At 33.3% G+C, this 20,959-nt stretch overlaps 1 protein-coding gene across 1 annotated transcript in view; it reads left to right on the top strand.

Annotated features, from left to right (window-relative positions):
* The window catches only part of LOC132558539 (protein SCAI-like), a 32,088-nt gene that overhangs the window by 461 nt on the left and 10,668 nt on the right, over positions 1-20,959 (top strand). Inside the window, exons 2-3 of the mRNA XM_060223116.1 lie at positions 3,293-3,388; positions 3,891-3,977. Of these exons, the coding sequence (XP_060079099.1) occupies positions 3,293-3,388; positions 3,891-3,977 (183 nt within the window). The remainder of the gene's footprint in view (positions 1-3,292; positions 3,389-3,890; positions 3,978-20,959) is intronic.

Genomic DNA, 20,959 nt, shown 5'->3' with positions numbered 1-20,959 from the left:
ACAATGAATGAGGTATGTTGTGTTTTTGACTTAAGAGCCACGTGCATTCAAGATGACTTGAGTACTCTCCTTAGTGGAATGTACATGTTAAACACTTAAACAGATGGAGTATTTAAGATATTTAAAAGCCATTAGTAAATGTAAAGAAAATAGTTGTGTATTGGGTAAGCAACGGTGTCGTGTGTATAATATACACAAAGAATGGTTGTGTACATAACAAAAGTGTGTTTGTTTTTAAATCAGAGGCCCCATAGTTAAATAGATGTGTATTATTATGTCTTTCTCTGGCTTTCTATCATGTTGGAGTCCTATTTGGATAAGTTCTCCATGAAAAGAAAACTTGTGTGTTTAGCATTTAGAGTGTTGATTTCACTTAACCACCATTAGAAATTGAGTGTATGTTATATATACATTGTAAACAGACTAGTGCTTACTGATAGTGTTTTCTGAACATTAAGACGGTTGAATGAAATGAAAGAACTTAACTAAACATAAATATAATTACCCGTGTTAAGCCATTATGAATTTGCAATACATGCACATAAACAATGTGTTGCATAAACAAACAAAATATAAACAAACAATTATATGAATAATATTATAACAATATTGCTGACATACAAGGTGTTGAATTTTTTAAGCAGGTCAACTTCTATATCTATCAAAACACAAATATATCAGCTACAGACATCACAATTATATCGTATAAAATTAAATCATAATTATAGTGGTATCCAACTAGTCAGCTACATATACGGTATATGTTAAGGTGTCCATTCTTAATGAAATATCCCGAGTCCCCATTTATAATATTTTATTTTTAATGTAAAAATGCTAGACATGATTCTTCTTTAGTTAAACATAAATGTTCTGTATCTAGAAATTTGAAGATAAAAGTTCAGCACATATTTTCACATTCTTGGTAATCGGTTTAGAACATGACAGTAAATATGATTTGTTTGTGAAGTATGATATATTTGTTTTTGTGTATAGACACCAGGTAATTGATAATTTCTGACTTTATGGTTTATGTATCACAGCTGGATGCAATTTCTCCATTAGTCAAAGAATTCATTGCCATGTGACACAATATGTATGAATTATTTAAGATAAGAAATGAATGTGTAAACCACGTAGCATAGGAAAAGACACACATAGGTATTGTAAAAGCTGTCCTCAAATCAACAGATACCGAGCTTTACTGGTATACTCTAATCATTTATTAATGTCTTTTATGTCATCATCACATTTTCTGAATGCTTCTTGTATCTACATGTATCTAACAATAGTAGAATTAATTTGTAATTATGTAATTATTGGTGTGTTATGTAATATTAATAAGATTTCACTCCTGGTGGCTCATGACTATTATGCCTAATGTTGAGGAATGACAAAGGCTATAGACCATAACTATAGGTATCCATTAATAATAGTGTCACATTGATCATTGATATTGGTGTTTTTATATTTTATCTTGATCAAACTATCAACATGAACCAGAATAGGTGACTTATTAGATACAGAGTACGAGGTAGATGGTTAAGTTTCTGTCTTATGTTATGATAACGTTATTGAATATTTAATAAATTATTGTTTAAACTGAAGAAGAAATCCCATCCTCCTGTATACAGTAATATACATGTAGATGTGCTTGACTCAGGGCTCTCACACCCCATTTTGGGACTTGGGCCTGGGGCCCTTAGAATGGGAAAAATAATGGTGTTTTCCTTAGAATTGGGAAAACTTGGGGTGTAAATTGGGAAAAAAAGATACTATTTTGCATTGGGAATGGGGGCGAATATTGGCCCCAATCTGGCAGATCGAGAGCCCTGTGACTAAACCTAGGTTATATATTCCAATTAGAAGTCTTCTGTGACATCCCCAATATGGACCATCCCTTGACTTATGGCTGCACACATAGGAATTTCATAGAACTATAGTTGGTCATGAAGGGAATATCTAAAATTACGAAACAGAAAATCATGAGCCCATGCATGTGTCATTAAATGTACATAAGTCAATATGTGCACATTTAATGACATTTAATTTCACACAATGAAAAAATCTAGGTATTGGTAGCAAGTAACTGTATAGGTATTCTAGGTAGACACCCTTGGAGGATATTAACATGTATGTAAATGCATTAAATTTCCCAGTATGAATTCCATTATTTACATGTATTATTTACATGTATGTAAATACATTAAGTTTCATTAAATTTCCCAGTATTAAGTTTCCCAGTGAATTCCATTATTTACATGTATGTAAATACATTAAGTTTCCCAGTACGAATTCCATTATTTACATGTATGTAAATACATTAAGTTTCCCAGTACGAATTCCATTATTTACATGTATGTAAATACATTAAGTTTCCCAGTACGAATTCCATTATTTACATGTATGTAAATACATTAAGTTTCCCAGTACGAATTCCATTATTTACATGTATGTAAATACATTAAGTTTCCCAGTACGAATTCCATTATTTACATGTATGTAAATACATTAAGTTTCCCAGTATGAATTCCATTATTTACATGTATGTAAATACATTAAGTTTCCCAGTATGAACTCCATTTCAACATAGATAAACGAACAAAAATCACCTTACTTCTTGTGGCATTTTGAAAACAATACACTGTATATTAAGGTGGGTTTCACTTTGAAATGGATTTGAATATGTAAGTGAATAGGCATGACATGTGAAGGTGTGTCATGTAAATAGAATGTGCTATTCTCAAAATAATTCTATGACGTCATGCATCATACAACGTCGTTCCACCTTTAAAATATGCATATTCATCTGACTACGCTAAAAGAGGTGGGACTAGCTTTCATGGTTGTCCATGGCCCAGCAGCTGAGAGAGACATAATACTGGAGACTAAACGTCATTTCATCGTTTTAGACTAATATAGGGAATTATGAAAAGTCATAGACATAACTCTTTAGAGATATCTGCCTTGACAGTGATAGGTGGTGGCTAGTTTGAGCCAAACATGCTACACAAGTACATTTTACACATCTCATTGAGCATATAATATGAAATACACATAGTGGTCTGTCCTGGGAGCTTAAGGACAAGGTCATGAAATTGGCTTAATCAATTGCTTAAAATATAACATCTCCTCAGTTCAGCCACATTTATCACACAGAATTGTAATAGCAGAGTAGTATGTGAAAATCCTCTAGATATTACTCAGTAATGTTGACTTACTTTCCGTGTTCGTTAAGAATTTTCAGGAATGTATATGATAAACAGAGATGCAAGTTTTGTTTAATGTTTTACAGAGACCTACCTCAGTATGGTCACAAGCAATGGCAGTCTTACTTTGGGCGCACATTTGATGTGTATACAAAACTTTGGAAATTCCAGCAGCAGCATAGGTTTGTATTTATATCTTAAAATTTACAATATTTAATGTGTGATAATATGTAAATTGCTTTTATCCATCTTAAATGTAATAACACTGTGCATGTATTTTTAAAATGTGAACATTTTTTAATTTCTGAACCTGATACAATAGCAGTTTTCATACCCCTCCTCCCCCTTTCCCATGTGATTAGATAAACTATTAGTCAAATTCCATTAGAGGAAACATTGTCAGTATACTTTTGGAAACATGATTTGTTTTGTATGAATACTCAACACCTAAGTGTGTAGGAATACATTTTCAGCTAAAATATATATAACACACAACTTTTTGCCTTTTACAGTTTTTATTCTATTTTTGGGCTAAGCTGATAATGAGATCTGACAATGTATTTTGTTTACAAATGTATAGAGCATTATTTACAACTATAATACATGTACACAGAAAAGAATCATTTTACTTTTTATGATGTCCAACCACTAACTGTATTATGTAACCTGTCATCTATATTACAGACAAATTCTGGATACCAAGTATGGTCTGAAACGATGGCAAATAGGAGAGGTAGCTTCAAAGATAGGACAGCTGTATTACCACTACTAGTGAGTACAGTATTACATTCTAATATCAAAATATCTCGGAAACAAACCTCCTAAACACAGACTCTAGATACTAGACCTTTCTCAGACAGACTTAAGGTGAGAAACGTCTCTCATAGGGACTACAGAAACTAGATTCCACTGACACAGACATTTGATTCTAGACCCTCACACATGAACTCTAGATGCTAGATACTCCTCACACACACTCTGGATACTTGAAACCTCAAGCTTATTCACACTAATTCTAGTTACTTGACCTTCTCATATTGACTTTAGATATCAGATCTTCTCACATGGACTCTAGTTACTAGACCCTCTGATGTGGATTCTAGATTCTAGACCTTACATAGGATACTAGACCTTTTCACATGAACTCTAGATACTATACCTTCTCACATGGACTCTAGATACTAGACCTTCTCACATGGACTATAGATCATAGACCATCTCACATGGACCATAGATCATAGACCTTTTCACATGAACTCTAGATACTAGACCTTCTCACATGGACTCTAGATACCAGACCTTCTCATATGAACTGTAGATATTAGACATTCTCACACAGACTCTTAGATACTAGACCTTCCTCATATGAACTGTAGATATTAGACATTCTCACATAGACTCTAGATACTAGACCTTCTCACATGGACTCAAGACCTTCTCACACTGACTCTAGATACTAGACCTTCTCACATGGACTCTAGATACTAGACCTTCTCACATGGACTCTAGATACCAGACCATCTCATATGGACTCTAGATACTAGACCTTATCAAATGCACTTTAGACACTAGACCTTCTCACATGGAATTTAGATACTAGACCTTCTCAGATGGACTCTAGATACTAGACCTTATCACAAGGACTCTAGATACAAGACCTTATTACAGGGACTAAAGACACACTAAATTACCCTAGACACTAGATTCCACATATACTGACTTACTCTAGGTACTAGATACCTCACTAGATATGTTTAGAAACTACATGTGGGATATGAGTAGGTGGTAAATATTGATAAACTTTGTATTAGTTGACAAAATCAGATTGTGCATACTGGTATATCCTGATCAGATGCAAATGAAATAATAATATCTTGGTCTACTGATTTTACGAAACTACTACAATAATGAGATATATAAGCAATAATCTATCGCTACGTATTCAATTATTGTTAAATCATACCCATGTCTCGAGTGATATTCAATTTTCTCTTCATAAATATTTGAAGATGAGTTTCTTAATGGTTCACATAGTTCACCTGCCCAAAGGCCAAGTGTTTGTTATCAGATGCCATGGGGCTTCCTCGCTTCGTTTGTTATTCATTCACCTAGCTGTTTATTGTTTATAGCACATGTGTTGAGCGTGAATATTTCCTCTAAACGACTCCTTCTCTAGACATAGTCAAGGAGTCTTCGAAATTTTCAGTGGCTCAGTCAAATTTGAAATTTGTGGCATTTTTCATAAATCTTATATGTAGGAGAAATTAAGGTAAGATTCTGTTTATCACATAACTTAGATGGCTTTGCAAAAACAAACACAGCATTTCATGAGACTAATAGAAAAATCTACTACAATGTATAAACCCATTAAGTCATGTCATCACAATGGGAACAAGGAATCTTTATACACAACTCGACTAAGTCATATCATTATACACATTAGATTTTGAAGGATGTTTTAGGTGAGTACACAACTCAAATCCAAAACTATGAGGAGTCACAATACTAAGAGATACAGTGGGTTTTATATTACTGATAAAGGGGAATTAATGAGTTGTGTCAGGAAGCATGTATAGTTTCATGACTTAACTCTGTTTTGTTGTAGGAGACATGGCTCAGCAATGTGTATTGGTATGGACATGTATTGCATCATGACTAGACTTTGTGTTGTGGTGGGGACATGTATTGTATCATGACTAGACAGTGTTGTGGTAGGGGACATGTATTGTATCATGACTAGACAGTGTTATGGAGGGGACATGTATTGTATCATGACTAGACAGTGTTATGGAGGGGACATGTTTCATGACTAGACAGTGTGTTGTGGTAGGGGACATGTATTGTATCATGACTAGACAATGTGTTGTGGTAGGGGACATGTATTGTATCATGGCGAGACAATGTGTTGTGGTAGGGGACATGTATTGTATCATGACTAGACAGTGTTATGGAGGGGACATGTATTGTATCATGACTAGACAATGTGTTGTGGTAGGGGCCATGTATTGTATCATGACTAGACAGTGTTATGGAGGGGACATGTATTGTATCATGACTAGACAATGACATTGTTTCATATTTTGAGTAGACAACATGTAGTGGTTAGAGATATATAATTTTGTGGTTTGTGATAATAGTTTAGTGGTTTGTGATATTTAGTTTTGTGGTTTGAGATATTGAGATATTTAGTTTTGTGGTTTGAGATATTGAGATATTTAGTTTTGTGGTTTGAGATATTGAGATATTTAGTTTTGTGGTTTGAGATATCTAGTTTTGTGGTTTGAGATATTGAGATATTTAGTTTTGTGGTTTGTGATATTTAGTTCTGTGATTTGAGATATTGAGATATCTTGTTTTGTGGTTTGAGATATTTAGTTTGTGATTTGAGATATTGATTTAGTTTTGTTGATTGAGATATTTAGTTTTGTGGATTGAGATATTTAGTTTTGTGGTTTGTGATATTTAGTTCTGTGATTTGAGATATTGAGATATCTTGTTTTGTGGTTTGAGATATTTAGTTTTGTTGATTGAGATATTTAGTTTTGTGGTTTGTGATATTTAGTTCTGTGATTTGAGATATTTAGTTTTGTTGTTTGAGATATCTAGTTTTGTGGTTTGAGATATCTAGTTTTGTAGTTTGAGATATCTAGTTTTGTGGTTTGAGATATCTAGTTCTGTGGTTTGAGATATCTAATTCTGTGGTTTGAGATATCTAGTTTTGTGGTTTGAGATATCTAGTTTTGTGGTTTGAGATATTTAGTTTTGTAGTTTGAGATATTTAGTTTTGTAGTTTGAGATATCTAGTTTTGTGGTTTGAGATATCTAGTTTTGTGGTTTGAGATATTTAGTTTTGTAGTTTGAGATATCTAGTTTTGTGGTTTGAGATATCTAGTTTTGTGGTTTGAGATATCTAGTTTTGTGGTTTGAGATATCTGTGGTGGTTTGAGATATCTAGTTATGTGGTTTGAGATATCTAGTTCTGTGGTTTGAGATATCTAGTTTTGTGGTTTGAGATATCTAGTTTTGTGGTTTGAGATATCTAATTTTGTAGTTTGAGATATCTATTGCCTTTGATAACAGTTTCTTTCCTATTTTATATCATTCTATTGGTTTTTGATATTTTCCAAAATACAAATTTGCATTCTTATCCACTTCTGAATAAAATGTAAACATTTTATTTCTAAATTTGATTCAAAACATCAGCTGCATGTTTTTGTGGTTTGATGTTAAGCACGTTTTCTTGTAGAAGTGTTAGGGTCAGGATTCCCTGATATGATAGTTTTGAAAATTGGAAAAGTGACAATCTGATATATAAAATGTAATTGACCTAGGCGGGCAGGCTGGTTTGACTAACCAAGTGTGTTGATACAGGGCAGCAACATGGTCTCCGATATTATTCATGGATACATTCTGGACACGATCAGATTTGTCCTGGAGTCTGGAAGTTGGCAGGAAAGATGAATATGTTACATTTATATGTGTTTTCGTTTTACGTACATGTAATATATATATATGTCTTAGTATAGGTACTTAAAAGTGTAAGGAGGTACATAGATGTGTAAACTATTGTTTACATGTAATATATGTATATGTATATACTTAAAAGTTTAAGGAGGCACATAGACTTGTATAACTATTGTTTACAGATATATTAACGTTGTTTCAATATATAATGTTACAAGTGGTTATAATAAATTTGCTAGTTGGTGTAAGTTTTTTACCACACAGCCTGAAAGCATTCCGCTCATTATCTCAAGAACGACATCACCGGTGATCACCATTTTCGCTGGGCATGTTGGGTCTACGGACCTACACAACCCTATTGTTTTTCGTCGTCTCCCGATATCCAACATTGCGGTTACGGCTGCCATCTTGAATTTGCATTCTGCTCATTATCTCAAGAACGACATCACAAGCGATCACCATTTTCGCTGGGCATGTTGGGTCTATGGACCTAAACAGCCTATTGAGGTTTTTCACAATCTCAGCCCTGCACCCAACTTTATAATAAGGCTGTGGGGTATTGCCCGTGTTTGCGGAGCTATTTTCTTTTTATTATTATCACGAACATTGTCCAAATATTTTGTGGCAATCCAAACTGCACATATTTGATTCTTGTAGACATTTCTAGGTTTTTTTATTCCATGTCATTTTACAACAGCTATTCAGTCAAATGATTTATTTGTGAAGTGCAGTGAATATATAGTATGGCAGGACTATTTTATTTCATTTTTACTATTTTGTATAGATATAGAGAATACACGGTCAGTGTCTTAAAATATAAACTGTATTTTGGTGAAGGTTAAGAAAGACACAAGAGGCTTTTGTCTATTTTTGTCTATGTTTCTTGCAACATTGATTGAAAATCAGACAAATCAAAACTTCAGCAGTTTTGTTGTTTACTCTTTGTTTACCTGACGTTGATGTTACACTGAATTTTGCCCGATGACGTACGCCAAAATAATTACTCTGCGCGTAAATATGGTTTGAAACTTGACAGCGATTTTATGAATTTTCTTTGATAATTTTGTTCATAACAACACATAAAATTGCTTATTTCAACTGTTATTTGTATTGTTAAATGTAATTTTCAAGTAATTTCAGAAAGAAATTATGTTGAATTAAGGCACATGCTAAGATACAGCTGTTTTCCGTCACTGCTGAATACAGCAAAATATATGGCAGGTGTATTCTGACAATTGCAGTGTGAGTTGTAGGATACAGTAAATATTGATATGGACATAATAGTACTGTTTTTATCTTGTAATGAACCAGGTTATGTGTATGTGTGTGTGTGTGTGTGTGTGTGTGTGTGTGCGTGTGTGTGCGTGTGTATGTGTGTTTGGGTACGTGTGCATGTGGGTATGTGTGCGAGGGTGTGTGTGTGTGGGTACGTGTGTGAGGAGGTGTGTGTGTGTAGGTGTGCATGTGGGTATGTGTGCGAGAGTGTGTGTGTGTGTGTGTGTGTGTGTGTGTATAGGTACATGTGCAAGGAGGTGTGTGTGTGTGTGTGTGTGTTTTCGAAGATACAAAACATGACAACACTGTCATGGAGTGATGTAAAGAATAAAAGCAGGGTACTTTTCTCTGTAACCTCACTTTGCCAACCCCAGTTTCTGCGCAGAAAATTAAATCTCAGCATCACATGACATTTTTACTCTGCACCACACTTATGGTGTAATGTTGCACACAGTGTGTCGCCACTGTGATATTCATGTTGGTGACTTAGCACAAACCACTCAGGTAATTTTCATGTACCTCGCATAGCCACTGTGGTGCTTCACACTGTGTACTTATAGAATTTCATAAAAGTGAGGCGACTTTCATGTACCTTGCAAGGCTGGTGTGGTGTTACCACACTGTGTGCTAACAGAATTTCGCTTAAGTGAGGTAACTTTCATATACCTCACACTGTGTGTTAACAAGAACTTCGTTAAAGTGAGGTGATTTTCATATATCTTGCTAGGCTTGTCTGCTGATACTTCACTGTCTTTCTTAATAGAATTTTGTTAAAATGAGGTGTTTCTTATGTACCTTAACAAGAGTATTACCACTCTGTTTGCTGACTTGTAACATAAAATGGTATGTGTGAGGGTGTGTGTGTAGGGAAGGGAAAGGAGGAGGGGAGTGGGGGAGTGGGGGGGTAGGGGGGTAGGGGGGTGGGTTTGGTAGGGCAACATCTTAAACTCAAAATCATGAGATGGGCTTATAGGACATTGTAATGGTGTTTATACTGTGATGCATCGAAACAGCAATAGAGATGGCCCAGCTTATTACCAGACATGGACTTTCACTGCACAACACTTGTATTGTGTAATAGAAGACTGCAGCAGCTGACTGTCATACCTGGCTGGTTATAAACATAGCACGAGAACATCGCCAACTGTCACATAATCATCTAGTTGTTGTTTCGTACACAAGTATTTTGAATTTATATCTTGCAATAAATATTTCATATTTAGGAATTTTATTTAAAAGTGATTGCTGATTTTTTTTACCATTACTGCTCTATAAATATGTATCGTTTTAAAGTCTCTCTGCTAGGCTCAGTAATAGCACTGGAATGATGTTGGTCCCTATAAACGATAATGGACTGATCCTAATCAATGAACAGATTGTTCCATGTTTGAAACTAGGCAAAGTAAATGCTATATTGGTCACTTATTGATGGTATAAAACTGCTTGCCTTTCTATCGCTCATCCATTAGTTATGGGGTTATGTTCACTGGTAGCCTGCTAATGAAATTCTCCCACTGCTTCTTGCTGAAACAAATATACAGCATCTCTAGGGAATAGCATAAGCTCCATTTAAAATTAATGGCTACAAAATACACATGTAGGGAAGAAAGAATACCTGTTGTATAGTTATGGAGGTGCCAAGGCTGATGGGATAGCGATCTGAGTTCCACTCACCAACCCAACGTACAAACCGAACATTAAGGCCAGGACACGCTGGCCCCATAATTGGTATAGAGCGTACACTGGAGAATTGATACTTTAATTGGTAGGCAACCTATAAAAGGCCAAGATGTTTGGGGCAAGATAATATTAGGTTATCTATACATATATAGATATACGTGTTATAGCCGAATCCTGTATCTACAAATGGGCTTGGATCTTGAATTGTAACATATCTATGTTATGAGACCATAAGGATACCGCAGAGAATTTACATACTGTTATATACGACATTAATTACTTTCCAGATCTTACGAAGGAACAACTCAATGACAGGTTTGGGACATGATATCAATGGACGTAGTTCATTACTGCTTATATAATTCAACAGACATGATAATAAAAGTGAAAGGTCATGACCTTGATGTGACTCCTGTTATTGATACTTGATAACTTAGTATGTACACTTAGACATATTAAAAACAAACAATTAACAAACCTCCCCCCCACCCCCAAAATAACAACAAAAAAAAACTATGAATTTTATTTTCATATTTGATGAAGGATATTTCTCAACTACTGGTTAATATTTATATGGATCAAAGCTTTTTAGTCCACCATCATCAGATGGTGGGCTTATTCAAATCTCCCTACATCCATATTCTTTCCTCTTCTGTAAACAAATGGCTTATAGGCATTCATCTTGGTTTTTTTTTTTTAATGAAGATTGTTATTGCTATTTCTTGAAAAGTACTAGATTGATCTCTTTCAAATTTCATATGTAGATTCCCCTTGGTCTCTGGTTGTGCCTGTATAATTTTGGAGTGGATCAGAAGATCAAATGGCCAACAGGAGGCCATCTTGGAATTTGCCTAGTAAAGTTTTTTTTATCCCTATTTCTGCAGAAGTACTGAATGGATCGCTCTAAGATTGCGTGTGTACGTTGTCCCTAGTTGTGCTTAAGTAATCAAAAAAAAAATAAAAAGATTTCCAATCACATAGGTTTTGTGTCAAGGTCTTTACTCAAATTATCAATCTAGTCACACAGACTTTGTGTCAAGGTCTTTAGTCAAATTATCAATCTAGTCACACAGACTTTGTGTCAAGGTCTTCAGGTGACTTTACATTCTAGTCACACAGTCTTTGTGTCAAGGTCTTCAGGTGACTTTACATTCTAGTCACACAGTCTTTATGTCAAGGTCTTCAGGTGACTTTACATTCCAGTCACACAGACTTTGTGTCAAGGTCTTCAGTTGACTTTATATTCTAGTCACACAGTCTTTGTGTCAAGGTCTTCGGTTGACTTTACATTCTAGTCACACAGATTTTGCACCAAGGTTTCAACTGACAGTACCTTCTAGTTACAATTTCAATATCTGGAATTTTGCTCAAGAGAAATGTGATAAATATTTCATTCACGGCACTGTTCATTTATGGCAAAATGAAATATGCAGTTCGCATGTCAGTGAGAATGCTGTCAGAATGAAGAAATAGTTTTGTATCGTCTTCAGTTATGTCAACATCTTCAAATGATAATGATGTTGAAATAACTGAAAACATTATTATAAGTCCTGAAAATTGAATTCATAATAAGTCTAGTTCATCCATACCCTCTTGCTAAATACACAAAAATCACAATCTTCAATTTCAATGTATGGTTTTTCTATGGTGACCTTATCCTGATAAAACATTATGTAGCAGATGCTACTGATAGTTCCATAATTATCTACTGTCCTGTTAGATGCTGTATAAAAAAATGAGAGTGATCTGAACTGCTATGTTGTAGTTGGACACATTCATGTGAGACACAGGGGGATTTAGGTGTGACAACATTTGGATGCAGAAAGAGGGAAAGTAATATAAACATGAAAAATGAGTTTTAGGAATCTCAGAGTATTCAAGGAATAATAGTTTCAAGAATACAAGGTTAGATAACAGGGAATAGATAAGGATATGGTTTGGACAGGAATACAAGGTTAGATAACAGGGAATAGATAAGGATATGGTTTGGACAGGAATACAAGGTTAGATAACAGGGAATAGATAAGGATATGGTTGGGACAGGAATACAAGGTTAGATAACAGGGAATAGATAAGGATATGGTTTGGACAAGGAATACAAGGTTAGATAACAGGGAATAGATAAGGATATGGTTAGGAGAGGAATACACGGTTAGATAACAGGGAATAGATAAGGATATGGTTGGGACAGGAATACAAGGTTAGATAACAGGGAATAGATAAGGATATGGTTAGGAGAGGAATACAAGGTTAGATAACAGGGAATAGATAAGGATATGGTTGGGACAGGAATACAAGGTTAGATAACAGGGAATAGATAAGGATATGGTTAGGAGAGGAATACAAGGTTAGATAACAGGGAATAGATAAGGATATGGTTGGGACCAGGAATACAAGGTTAGATAACAGGGAATAGATAAGGATATGGTTGGGACAGGAATACAAGGTTAAATAACAGGGAATAGATAAGGATATGGTTGGGACCAGGAATACAAGGTTAGATAACAGGGAATAGATAAGGATATGGTTGGGACAGGAATACAAGGTTAGATAACAGGGAATAGATAAAGATATGGTTGGGACAGGAATACAAGGTTAAATAACAGGGAATAGATAAGGATATGGTTGGGACCAGGAATACAAGGTTAGATAACAGGGAATAGATAAGGATATGGTTGGGACAGGAATACAAGGTTAGATAACAGGGAATAGATAAGGATATGGTTTGGTGTCTATAACATGTATATCACAACATTGTGTCTATAACATGTTTACATTGTATATCACAACAATGTGTCTATAACATGTATATCACAACAATGTGTCTATAACATGTTTACATTGTATATCACAACAATGTGTCTATAACATGTTTACATTGTATATCACAACAATGTGTCTATAACATGTATATCACAACAATGTGTCTATAACATGTATATCACAACAATGTGTCTATAACATGTATATCACAACATTGTGTCTATAACATGTATATCACAACAATTTGTCTATAACATGTATATCACAACATTGTGTCTATAACATGTATATCACAACAATTTGTCTATAACATGTATATCACAACAATGTGTCTATAACATGTATATCACAACAATGTGTCTATAACATGTATATCACAACAATGTCTATAACATGTATATCACAACATTGTGTCTATAACATGTTTACATTGTATATCACAACAATGTGTCTATAACATGTATATCACAACAATGTGACTATAACATGTTTACATTGTATATCACAACAATGTGTCTATAACATGTATATCACAACAATGTGTGTATATCACAACAATGTGTCTATAACATGTTTACATTGTATATCACAACATTGTGTCTATAACATGTTTACATTGTATATCACAACAATGTGTCTATAACATGTTTACATTGTATATCACAACAATGTGTCTATAACATGTATATCACAACAATGTGTCTATAACATGTATATCACAACAATGTGTCTCTAACATGTTTACATTGTATATCACAACAATGTGTCTATAACATGTATATCACAACAATGTGTCTATAACATGTTTACATTGTATATCACAACAATGTGTCTATAACATGTATATCACAACAATGTGTCTATAACATGTTTACATTGTATATCACAACAATGTGTCTATAACATGTATATCACAACAATGTGTCTATAACATGTTTACATTGTATATCACAACAATGTGTCTATAACATGTATATCACAACAATGTGTCTATAACATGTTTACATTGTATATCACAACAATGTGTCTATAACATGTATATCACAACAATGTGTCTATAACATGTATATCACAACAATGTGTCTATAACATGTATATCACAACAATGTGTCTATAACATGTATATCACAACAATGTGTCTATAACATGTATATCACAACAATGTGTCTATAACATGTTTACATTGTATATCACAACAATGTGTCTATAACATGTATATCACAACAATGTGTCTATAACATGTTTACATTGTATATCACAACAATGTGTCTATAACATGTATATCACAACATTGTGTCTATAACATGTATATCACAACAATGTGTCTATAACATGTTTACATTGTTCATAATAATCTATCTAGAAATTGCACAACTGTCTGTTTTAAGTCTTTATCACACTAATATCCATATCAACGCCTACCTTTATGTTACAATAATCTGTATGTTAACATCAGTATAAATTTCAGTGTCTGTTTTTCACAGACTGCCTGGTAACTATGTTCAGGGACATATAGTACAATACTATATGTCCCTGTTATGTTGTATGCTTCTCTGATGAATGAAGGATTGAGCCTACATAACCAGTGCTGTGTTCCTGTAAGCTCTCTAGTATCGGTGAAACTGCACCTCATATACATGCTGTTTCTATGGAATGCAAACTAGGGCTTGTTAGTGGAATTAATGCAATGAATATATAGGTTTAAAGAGGACTCCCGAAGGATGTTTTCAGCGTAACTCCAGAATTGATCCTAACAGGAAATCTAGACATGCTCTTGTTTAAATATTTCCATTTTAGCAATTTGCTTCTTAATAGTCATTATTGGCAATTTACCGTGTGATATTCATTATAAGGTATTAATTGTAACAGGAAAACTGTGTTGTTGGTGTGTCTATACCTCCGGTATGTTATACACGGCGTATGGAGTGTTATAGGTATTGATTAGCTCTCTGGCACTGAACGCCTTGGGGTCAACTTCACCCCTTCAACCCTGCCCTGGTAGACTCCAACTTACAGTACTGCAGATAAAGTCACTCAAGGTAGATATAATTGCTCAGATGAGATGTATAAATAATGTATTGTATCTAAAATTATTGAAGTTATTGAAGGAACTCTGAGCGGTTGCCAGTGTTTTATTTTGTGTTGTGTAGCTAACAAGGGGGCCAGGATATTGACGATGAAATATTTAACAAGCAATGAAGTAATGAGATAAAGTTTACGATTGGTGGCTACGTCCTCTGGCGTACCCACAACACAAGTCATGCACAAGCCGGCACTTGTTTACACCTGGTGGCAGATACCCATCAACATTATTGGGCAACTGTTGCCATTGTTGAACTGTCCAATACACTCCGAGGACAACTGTCAGTGCTTTGTCTGAATCAGCACTATGAATAATTGTGTCGTCACTGTCATTGCAGTGAGCTAAATTACTCGTGTGTAACACAATAGCGACGTCCACCAAGCATAGGTTTAGTCACATAAGTAACAATTCACTATATACCGGAGGTTTGGTTTTTAACAGCTGTATCTAGTTACTTCATTAAATCAGAGATTTAAATTGACATATATAAGGCTTCGACTGTAGAACAGTATATCTTAATACACAACGCTCTGATAGCAAATATCAAGTGCTGGAAGCAGGGGTTTTCATTTTATTTTTAATTTTGTAGAAATATTTCTATAGGACTGAATTATCACACCAATATCCACACACACACACACCTTTACGTATAAATGTTTAATTGCTGTGACAGATTGATATATAATATCTATATACTATATAGTGTCTGTGTATTATTGATGATGCTATTGGTTATCTAGAGAAAAACAACTGGTAAACACACGATAACCCCCTTAAGTTAGATGGTAGAGACACACACATTAATCGCCTAGAAAGAGAGATGGACAGACAGACAGTCAAACATACAGACAGACTCATGGACCTACACAAAGACAAACACATGATGAAGGGGAAATTGACAGAGAAATATCTGTATTGTTATAGGTATAGTTATAGCTGTAGGTATACAATGATACCTATATTGTTATAGCTGTAGGTATACAATGATACATATATTGTTATAGCTGTAGGTATACAATGATACCTATATTGTTATAGCTGTAGGTATACAATGATACCTGTATTGTTATAGCTGTAGGTATACAATGATACCTATATTGTTATAGCTGTAGGTATACAATGATACCTGTATTGTTATAGCTGTAGGTATACAATGATACCTATATTGTTATAGGTATACAATGATACCTATATTGTTATAGCTGTAGGTATACAATGATACTTATATTGTTATAGCTGTAGGTATACAATGATACATATATTGTTATAGCTGTAGGTATACAATGATACCTATATTGTTATAGCTGTAGGTATACAATGATACCTATATTGTTATAGCTGTAGGTATACAATGATACCTATATTGTTATAGCTGTAGGTATACAATGATACCTGTATTGTTATAGCTGTAGGTATACAATGATACCTATATTGTTATAGCTGTAGGTATACAATGATACCTATTATAGCTGTAGGTATACAATGCTGTAGGTATACAATGATACCTATATTGTTATTGTAGGTATACAATGATACTATATTGTTATAGCTGTAGGTATACAATGATACCTATATTGTTATAGCTGTAGGTATACAATGATACCTATATTGTTATAGCTGTAGGTATACAATGATACCTATATTGTTATAGCTGTAGGTATACAATGATACCTATATTGTTATAGCTGTAGGTATACAATGATACCTATATTGTTATAGCTGTAGGTATACAATGATACCTATATTGTTATAGCTGTAGGTATACAATGATACCTATATTGTTATAGCTTGTTATATTGCTGTAGGTATACAATGATACCTATATTGTTATAGCTGTAGGTATACAATGATACCTATATTGTTATAGCTGTAGGTATACAATGATACCTATATTGTTATAGCTGTAGGTATACAATGATACCTATATTGTTATACAATGGTTATAGTATACAATGATACCTATATTGTTATAGCTGTAGGTATACAATGATACCTATATTGTTATAGCTGTAGGTATACAATGATACCTATATTGTTATAGCTGTAGGTATACAATGATACCTATATTGTTATAGCTGTAGGTATACAATGATACCTATATTGTTATAGCTGTAGGTATACAATGATACCTATATTGTTATAGCTGTAGGTATACAATGATACCTATATTGTTATAGCTGTTATAGCTGTAGGTATACAATGATACCTATATTGTTATAGCTGTAGGTATACAATGATACCTATATTGTTATAGCTGTAGGTATACAATGATACCTATATTGTTATAGCTGTAGGTATACAATGATACCTATATTGTTATAGCTGTAGGTATACAATGATACCTATATTGTTATAGCTGTAGGTATACAATGATACCTGTTATAGCTGTAGGTATACAATGATACCTATATTGTTATAGCTGTAGGTATACAATGATACCTATATTGTTATAGTTATAGCTGTAGGTATACAATGATACCTATATTGTTATAGCTGTAGGTAGGTATACAATGATACCTATATTGTTATAGCTGTAGGTATACAATGATACCTATATTGTTATAGCTGTAGGTATACAATGATACCTATATTGTTATAGCTGTAGGTATACAATGATACCTATATTGTTATAGCTGTAGGTATACAATGATACCTATATTGTTATAGCTGTAGGTATACAATGATACCTATATTGTTATTGTTATATTGTTATAGCTGTAGGTATACAATGATACCTATATTGTTATAGCTGTAGGTATACAATGATACCTATATTGTTATAGCTGTAGGTATTATAGCAATACAATGATACCTATATTGTTATAGCTGTAGGTATACAATGATACCTATATTGTTATAGCTGTAGGTATACAAAGATATCTATATTGTTATAGCTGTAGGTATACAATGATACCTGTATTGTTATAGCTGTAGGTATACAATGATACCTATATTGTTATAGCTGTAGGTATACAATGATACCTATATTGTTATAGCTGTAGGTATACAATGATACCTATATTGTTATAGCTGTAGGTATACAATGATACCTATATTGTTATAGCTGTAGGTATACAATAATACCTATATTGTTATAGCTGTAGGTATACAATGATACCTGTATTGTTATAGCTGTAGGTATACAATGATACCTATATTATTGTTATAGCTGTAGGTATACAATGATACCTATATTGTTATAGCTGTAGGTATACAATGATACCTATATTGTTATAGCTGTAGGTATACAATGATACCTATATTGTTATAGCTGTAGGTATACAATGATACCTATATTGTTATAGCTGTAGGTATACAATGATACCTATATTGTTATAGCTGTAGGTATACAATGATACCTATATTGTTATAGCTGTAGGTATGTTATATTGTTATAGCTGTAGGTATACAATGATACCTATATTGTATTGTTATAGCTGTAGGTATACAATGATACCTATATTGTTATAGCTGTAGGTATACAATGATACCTATATTGTTATAGCTGTAGGTATACAATGATACCTATATTGTTATAGCTGTAGGTATACAATGATACCTATATTGTTATAGCTGTAGGTATACAATGTATACAATGATACCTATATTGTTGTAGTATTGTTATAGCTGTAGGTATACAATGATACCTATATTGTTATAGCTGTAGGTATACAATGATACCTATGTTGTTGTAGGTATACAATGATACCTATATTGTTATAGCTGTAAGTATACAATGATACCTATATTGTTATAGCTGTAGGTATACAATGATACCTATATTGTTATAGCTGTAGGTATACAATGATACCTGTATTGTTATAGCTGTAGGTATACAATGATACCTATATTGTTATAGCTGTAGGTATACAATGATACATATATTGTTATAGCTGTAGGTATACAATGATACCTGTATTGTTATAGCTGTAGGTATACAATGATACCTGTATTGTTATAGCTGTAGGTATACAATGATACCTATATTGTTATAGCTGTAGGTATACAATGATACCTATATTGTTATAGCTGTAGGTATACAATGATACCTATATTGTTATAGCTGTAGGTATACAATGATACCTGTATTGTTATAGCTGTAGGTATACAATGATACCTATATTGTTATAGCTGTAGGTATACAATGATACCTGTATTGTTATAGCTGTAGGTATACAATGATACCTATATTGTTATAGCTGTAGGTATACAATGATACCTATATTGTTATAGCTGTAGGTATACAATGATACCTATATTGTTATAGCTGTAGGTATACAATGATACCTATATTGTTATAGCTGTAGGTATACAATGATACCTATATTGTTATAGCTGTAGGTATACAATGATACCTATATTGTTATAGCTGTAGGTATACAATAATACCTATATTGTTATAGCTGTAGGTATACAATGATACCTGTATTGTTATAGCTGTAGGTATACAATGATACCTGTATTGTTATAGCTGTAGGTATACAATGATACCTGTATTGTTATAGCTGTAGGTATACAATGATACCTATATTGTTATAGCTGATACCTATTGTTATAGTATACAATGATACCTATATTGTTATAGCTGTAGGTATACAATGATACCTATATTGTTATAGCTGTAGGTATACAATGATACCTATATTGTTATAGCTGTAGGTATACAATGATACCTATATTGTTATAGCTGTAGGTATACAATGATACCTATATTGTTGTAGGTATACAATGATACCTATATTGTTATAGCTGTAGGTATACAATGATACCTGTATTGTTATAGCTGTAGGTATACAATGATACCTATATTGTTATAGCTGTAGGTATACAATGATACCTGTATTGTTATAGCTGTAGGTATACAATGATACCTATATTGTTATAGCTGTAGGTATACAATGATACCTATATAGCTGTAGGTATACAATGATACCTATATTGTTATAGCTGTAGGTATACAATGATACCTATATTGTTATAGCTGTAGGTATACAATGATACCTATATTGTTATAGCTGTAGGTATACAATGATACCTATATTGTTATAGCTGTAGGTATACAATGATACCTATATTGTTATAGCTGTAGGTATACAATGATACCTATATTGTTATAGCTGTAGGTATACAATGATACCTATATTGTTATAGCTGTAGGTATACAATGATACCTATATTGTTATAGCTGTAGGTATACAATGATACCTATATTGTTATAGCTGTAGGTATACAATGATACCTGTATTGTTATAGCTGTAGGTATACAATGATACCTATATTGTTATAGCTGTAGGTATACAATGATACCTATATTGTTGTAGGTATACAATGATACCTATATTGTTATAGCTGTAGGTATACAATGATACCTATATTGTTATAGCTGTAGGTATACAATGATACCTGTATTGTTATAGCTGTAGGTATACAATGATACCTATATTGTTATAGCTGTTATACTGTATACAATGATACCTATATTGTTATA

The sequence above is a fragment of the Ylistrum balloti genome, unplaced genomic scaffold, assembly GCF_031769215.1.
Source record: "Ylistrum balloti isolate Yb309-2 unplaced genomic scaffold, AGI_CSIRO_Ybal_v1 Utg370794, whole genome shotgun sequence".
Classification (NCBI taxonomy): domain Eukaryota; kingdom Metazoa; phylum Mollusca; class Bivalvia; order Pectinida; family Pectinidae; genus Ylistrum; species Ylistrum balloti.
Note: the sequence above shows the minus strand (reverse complement) of the source record. Positions and strands in the feature narration are given on the sequence as shown.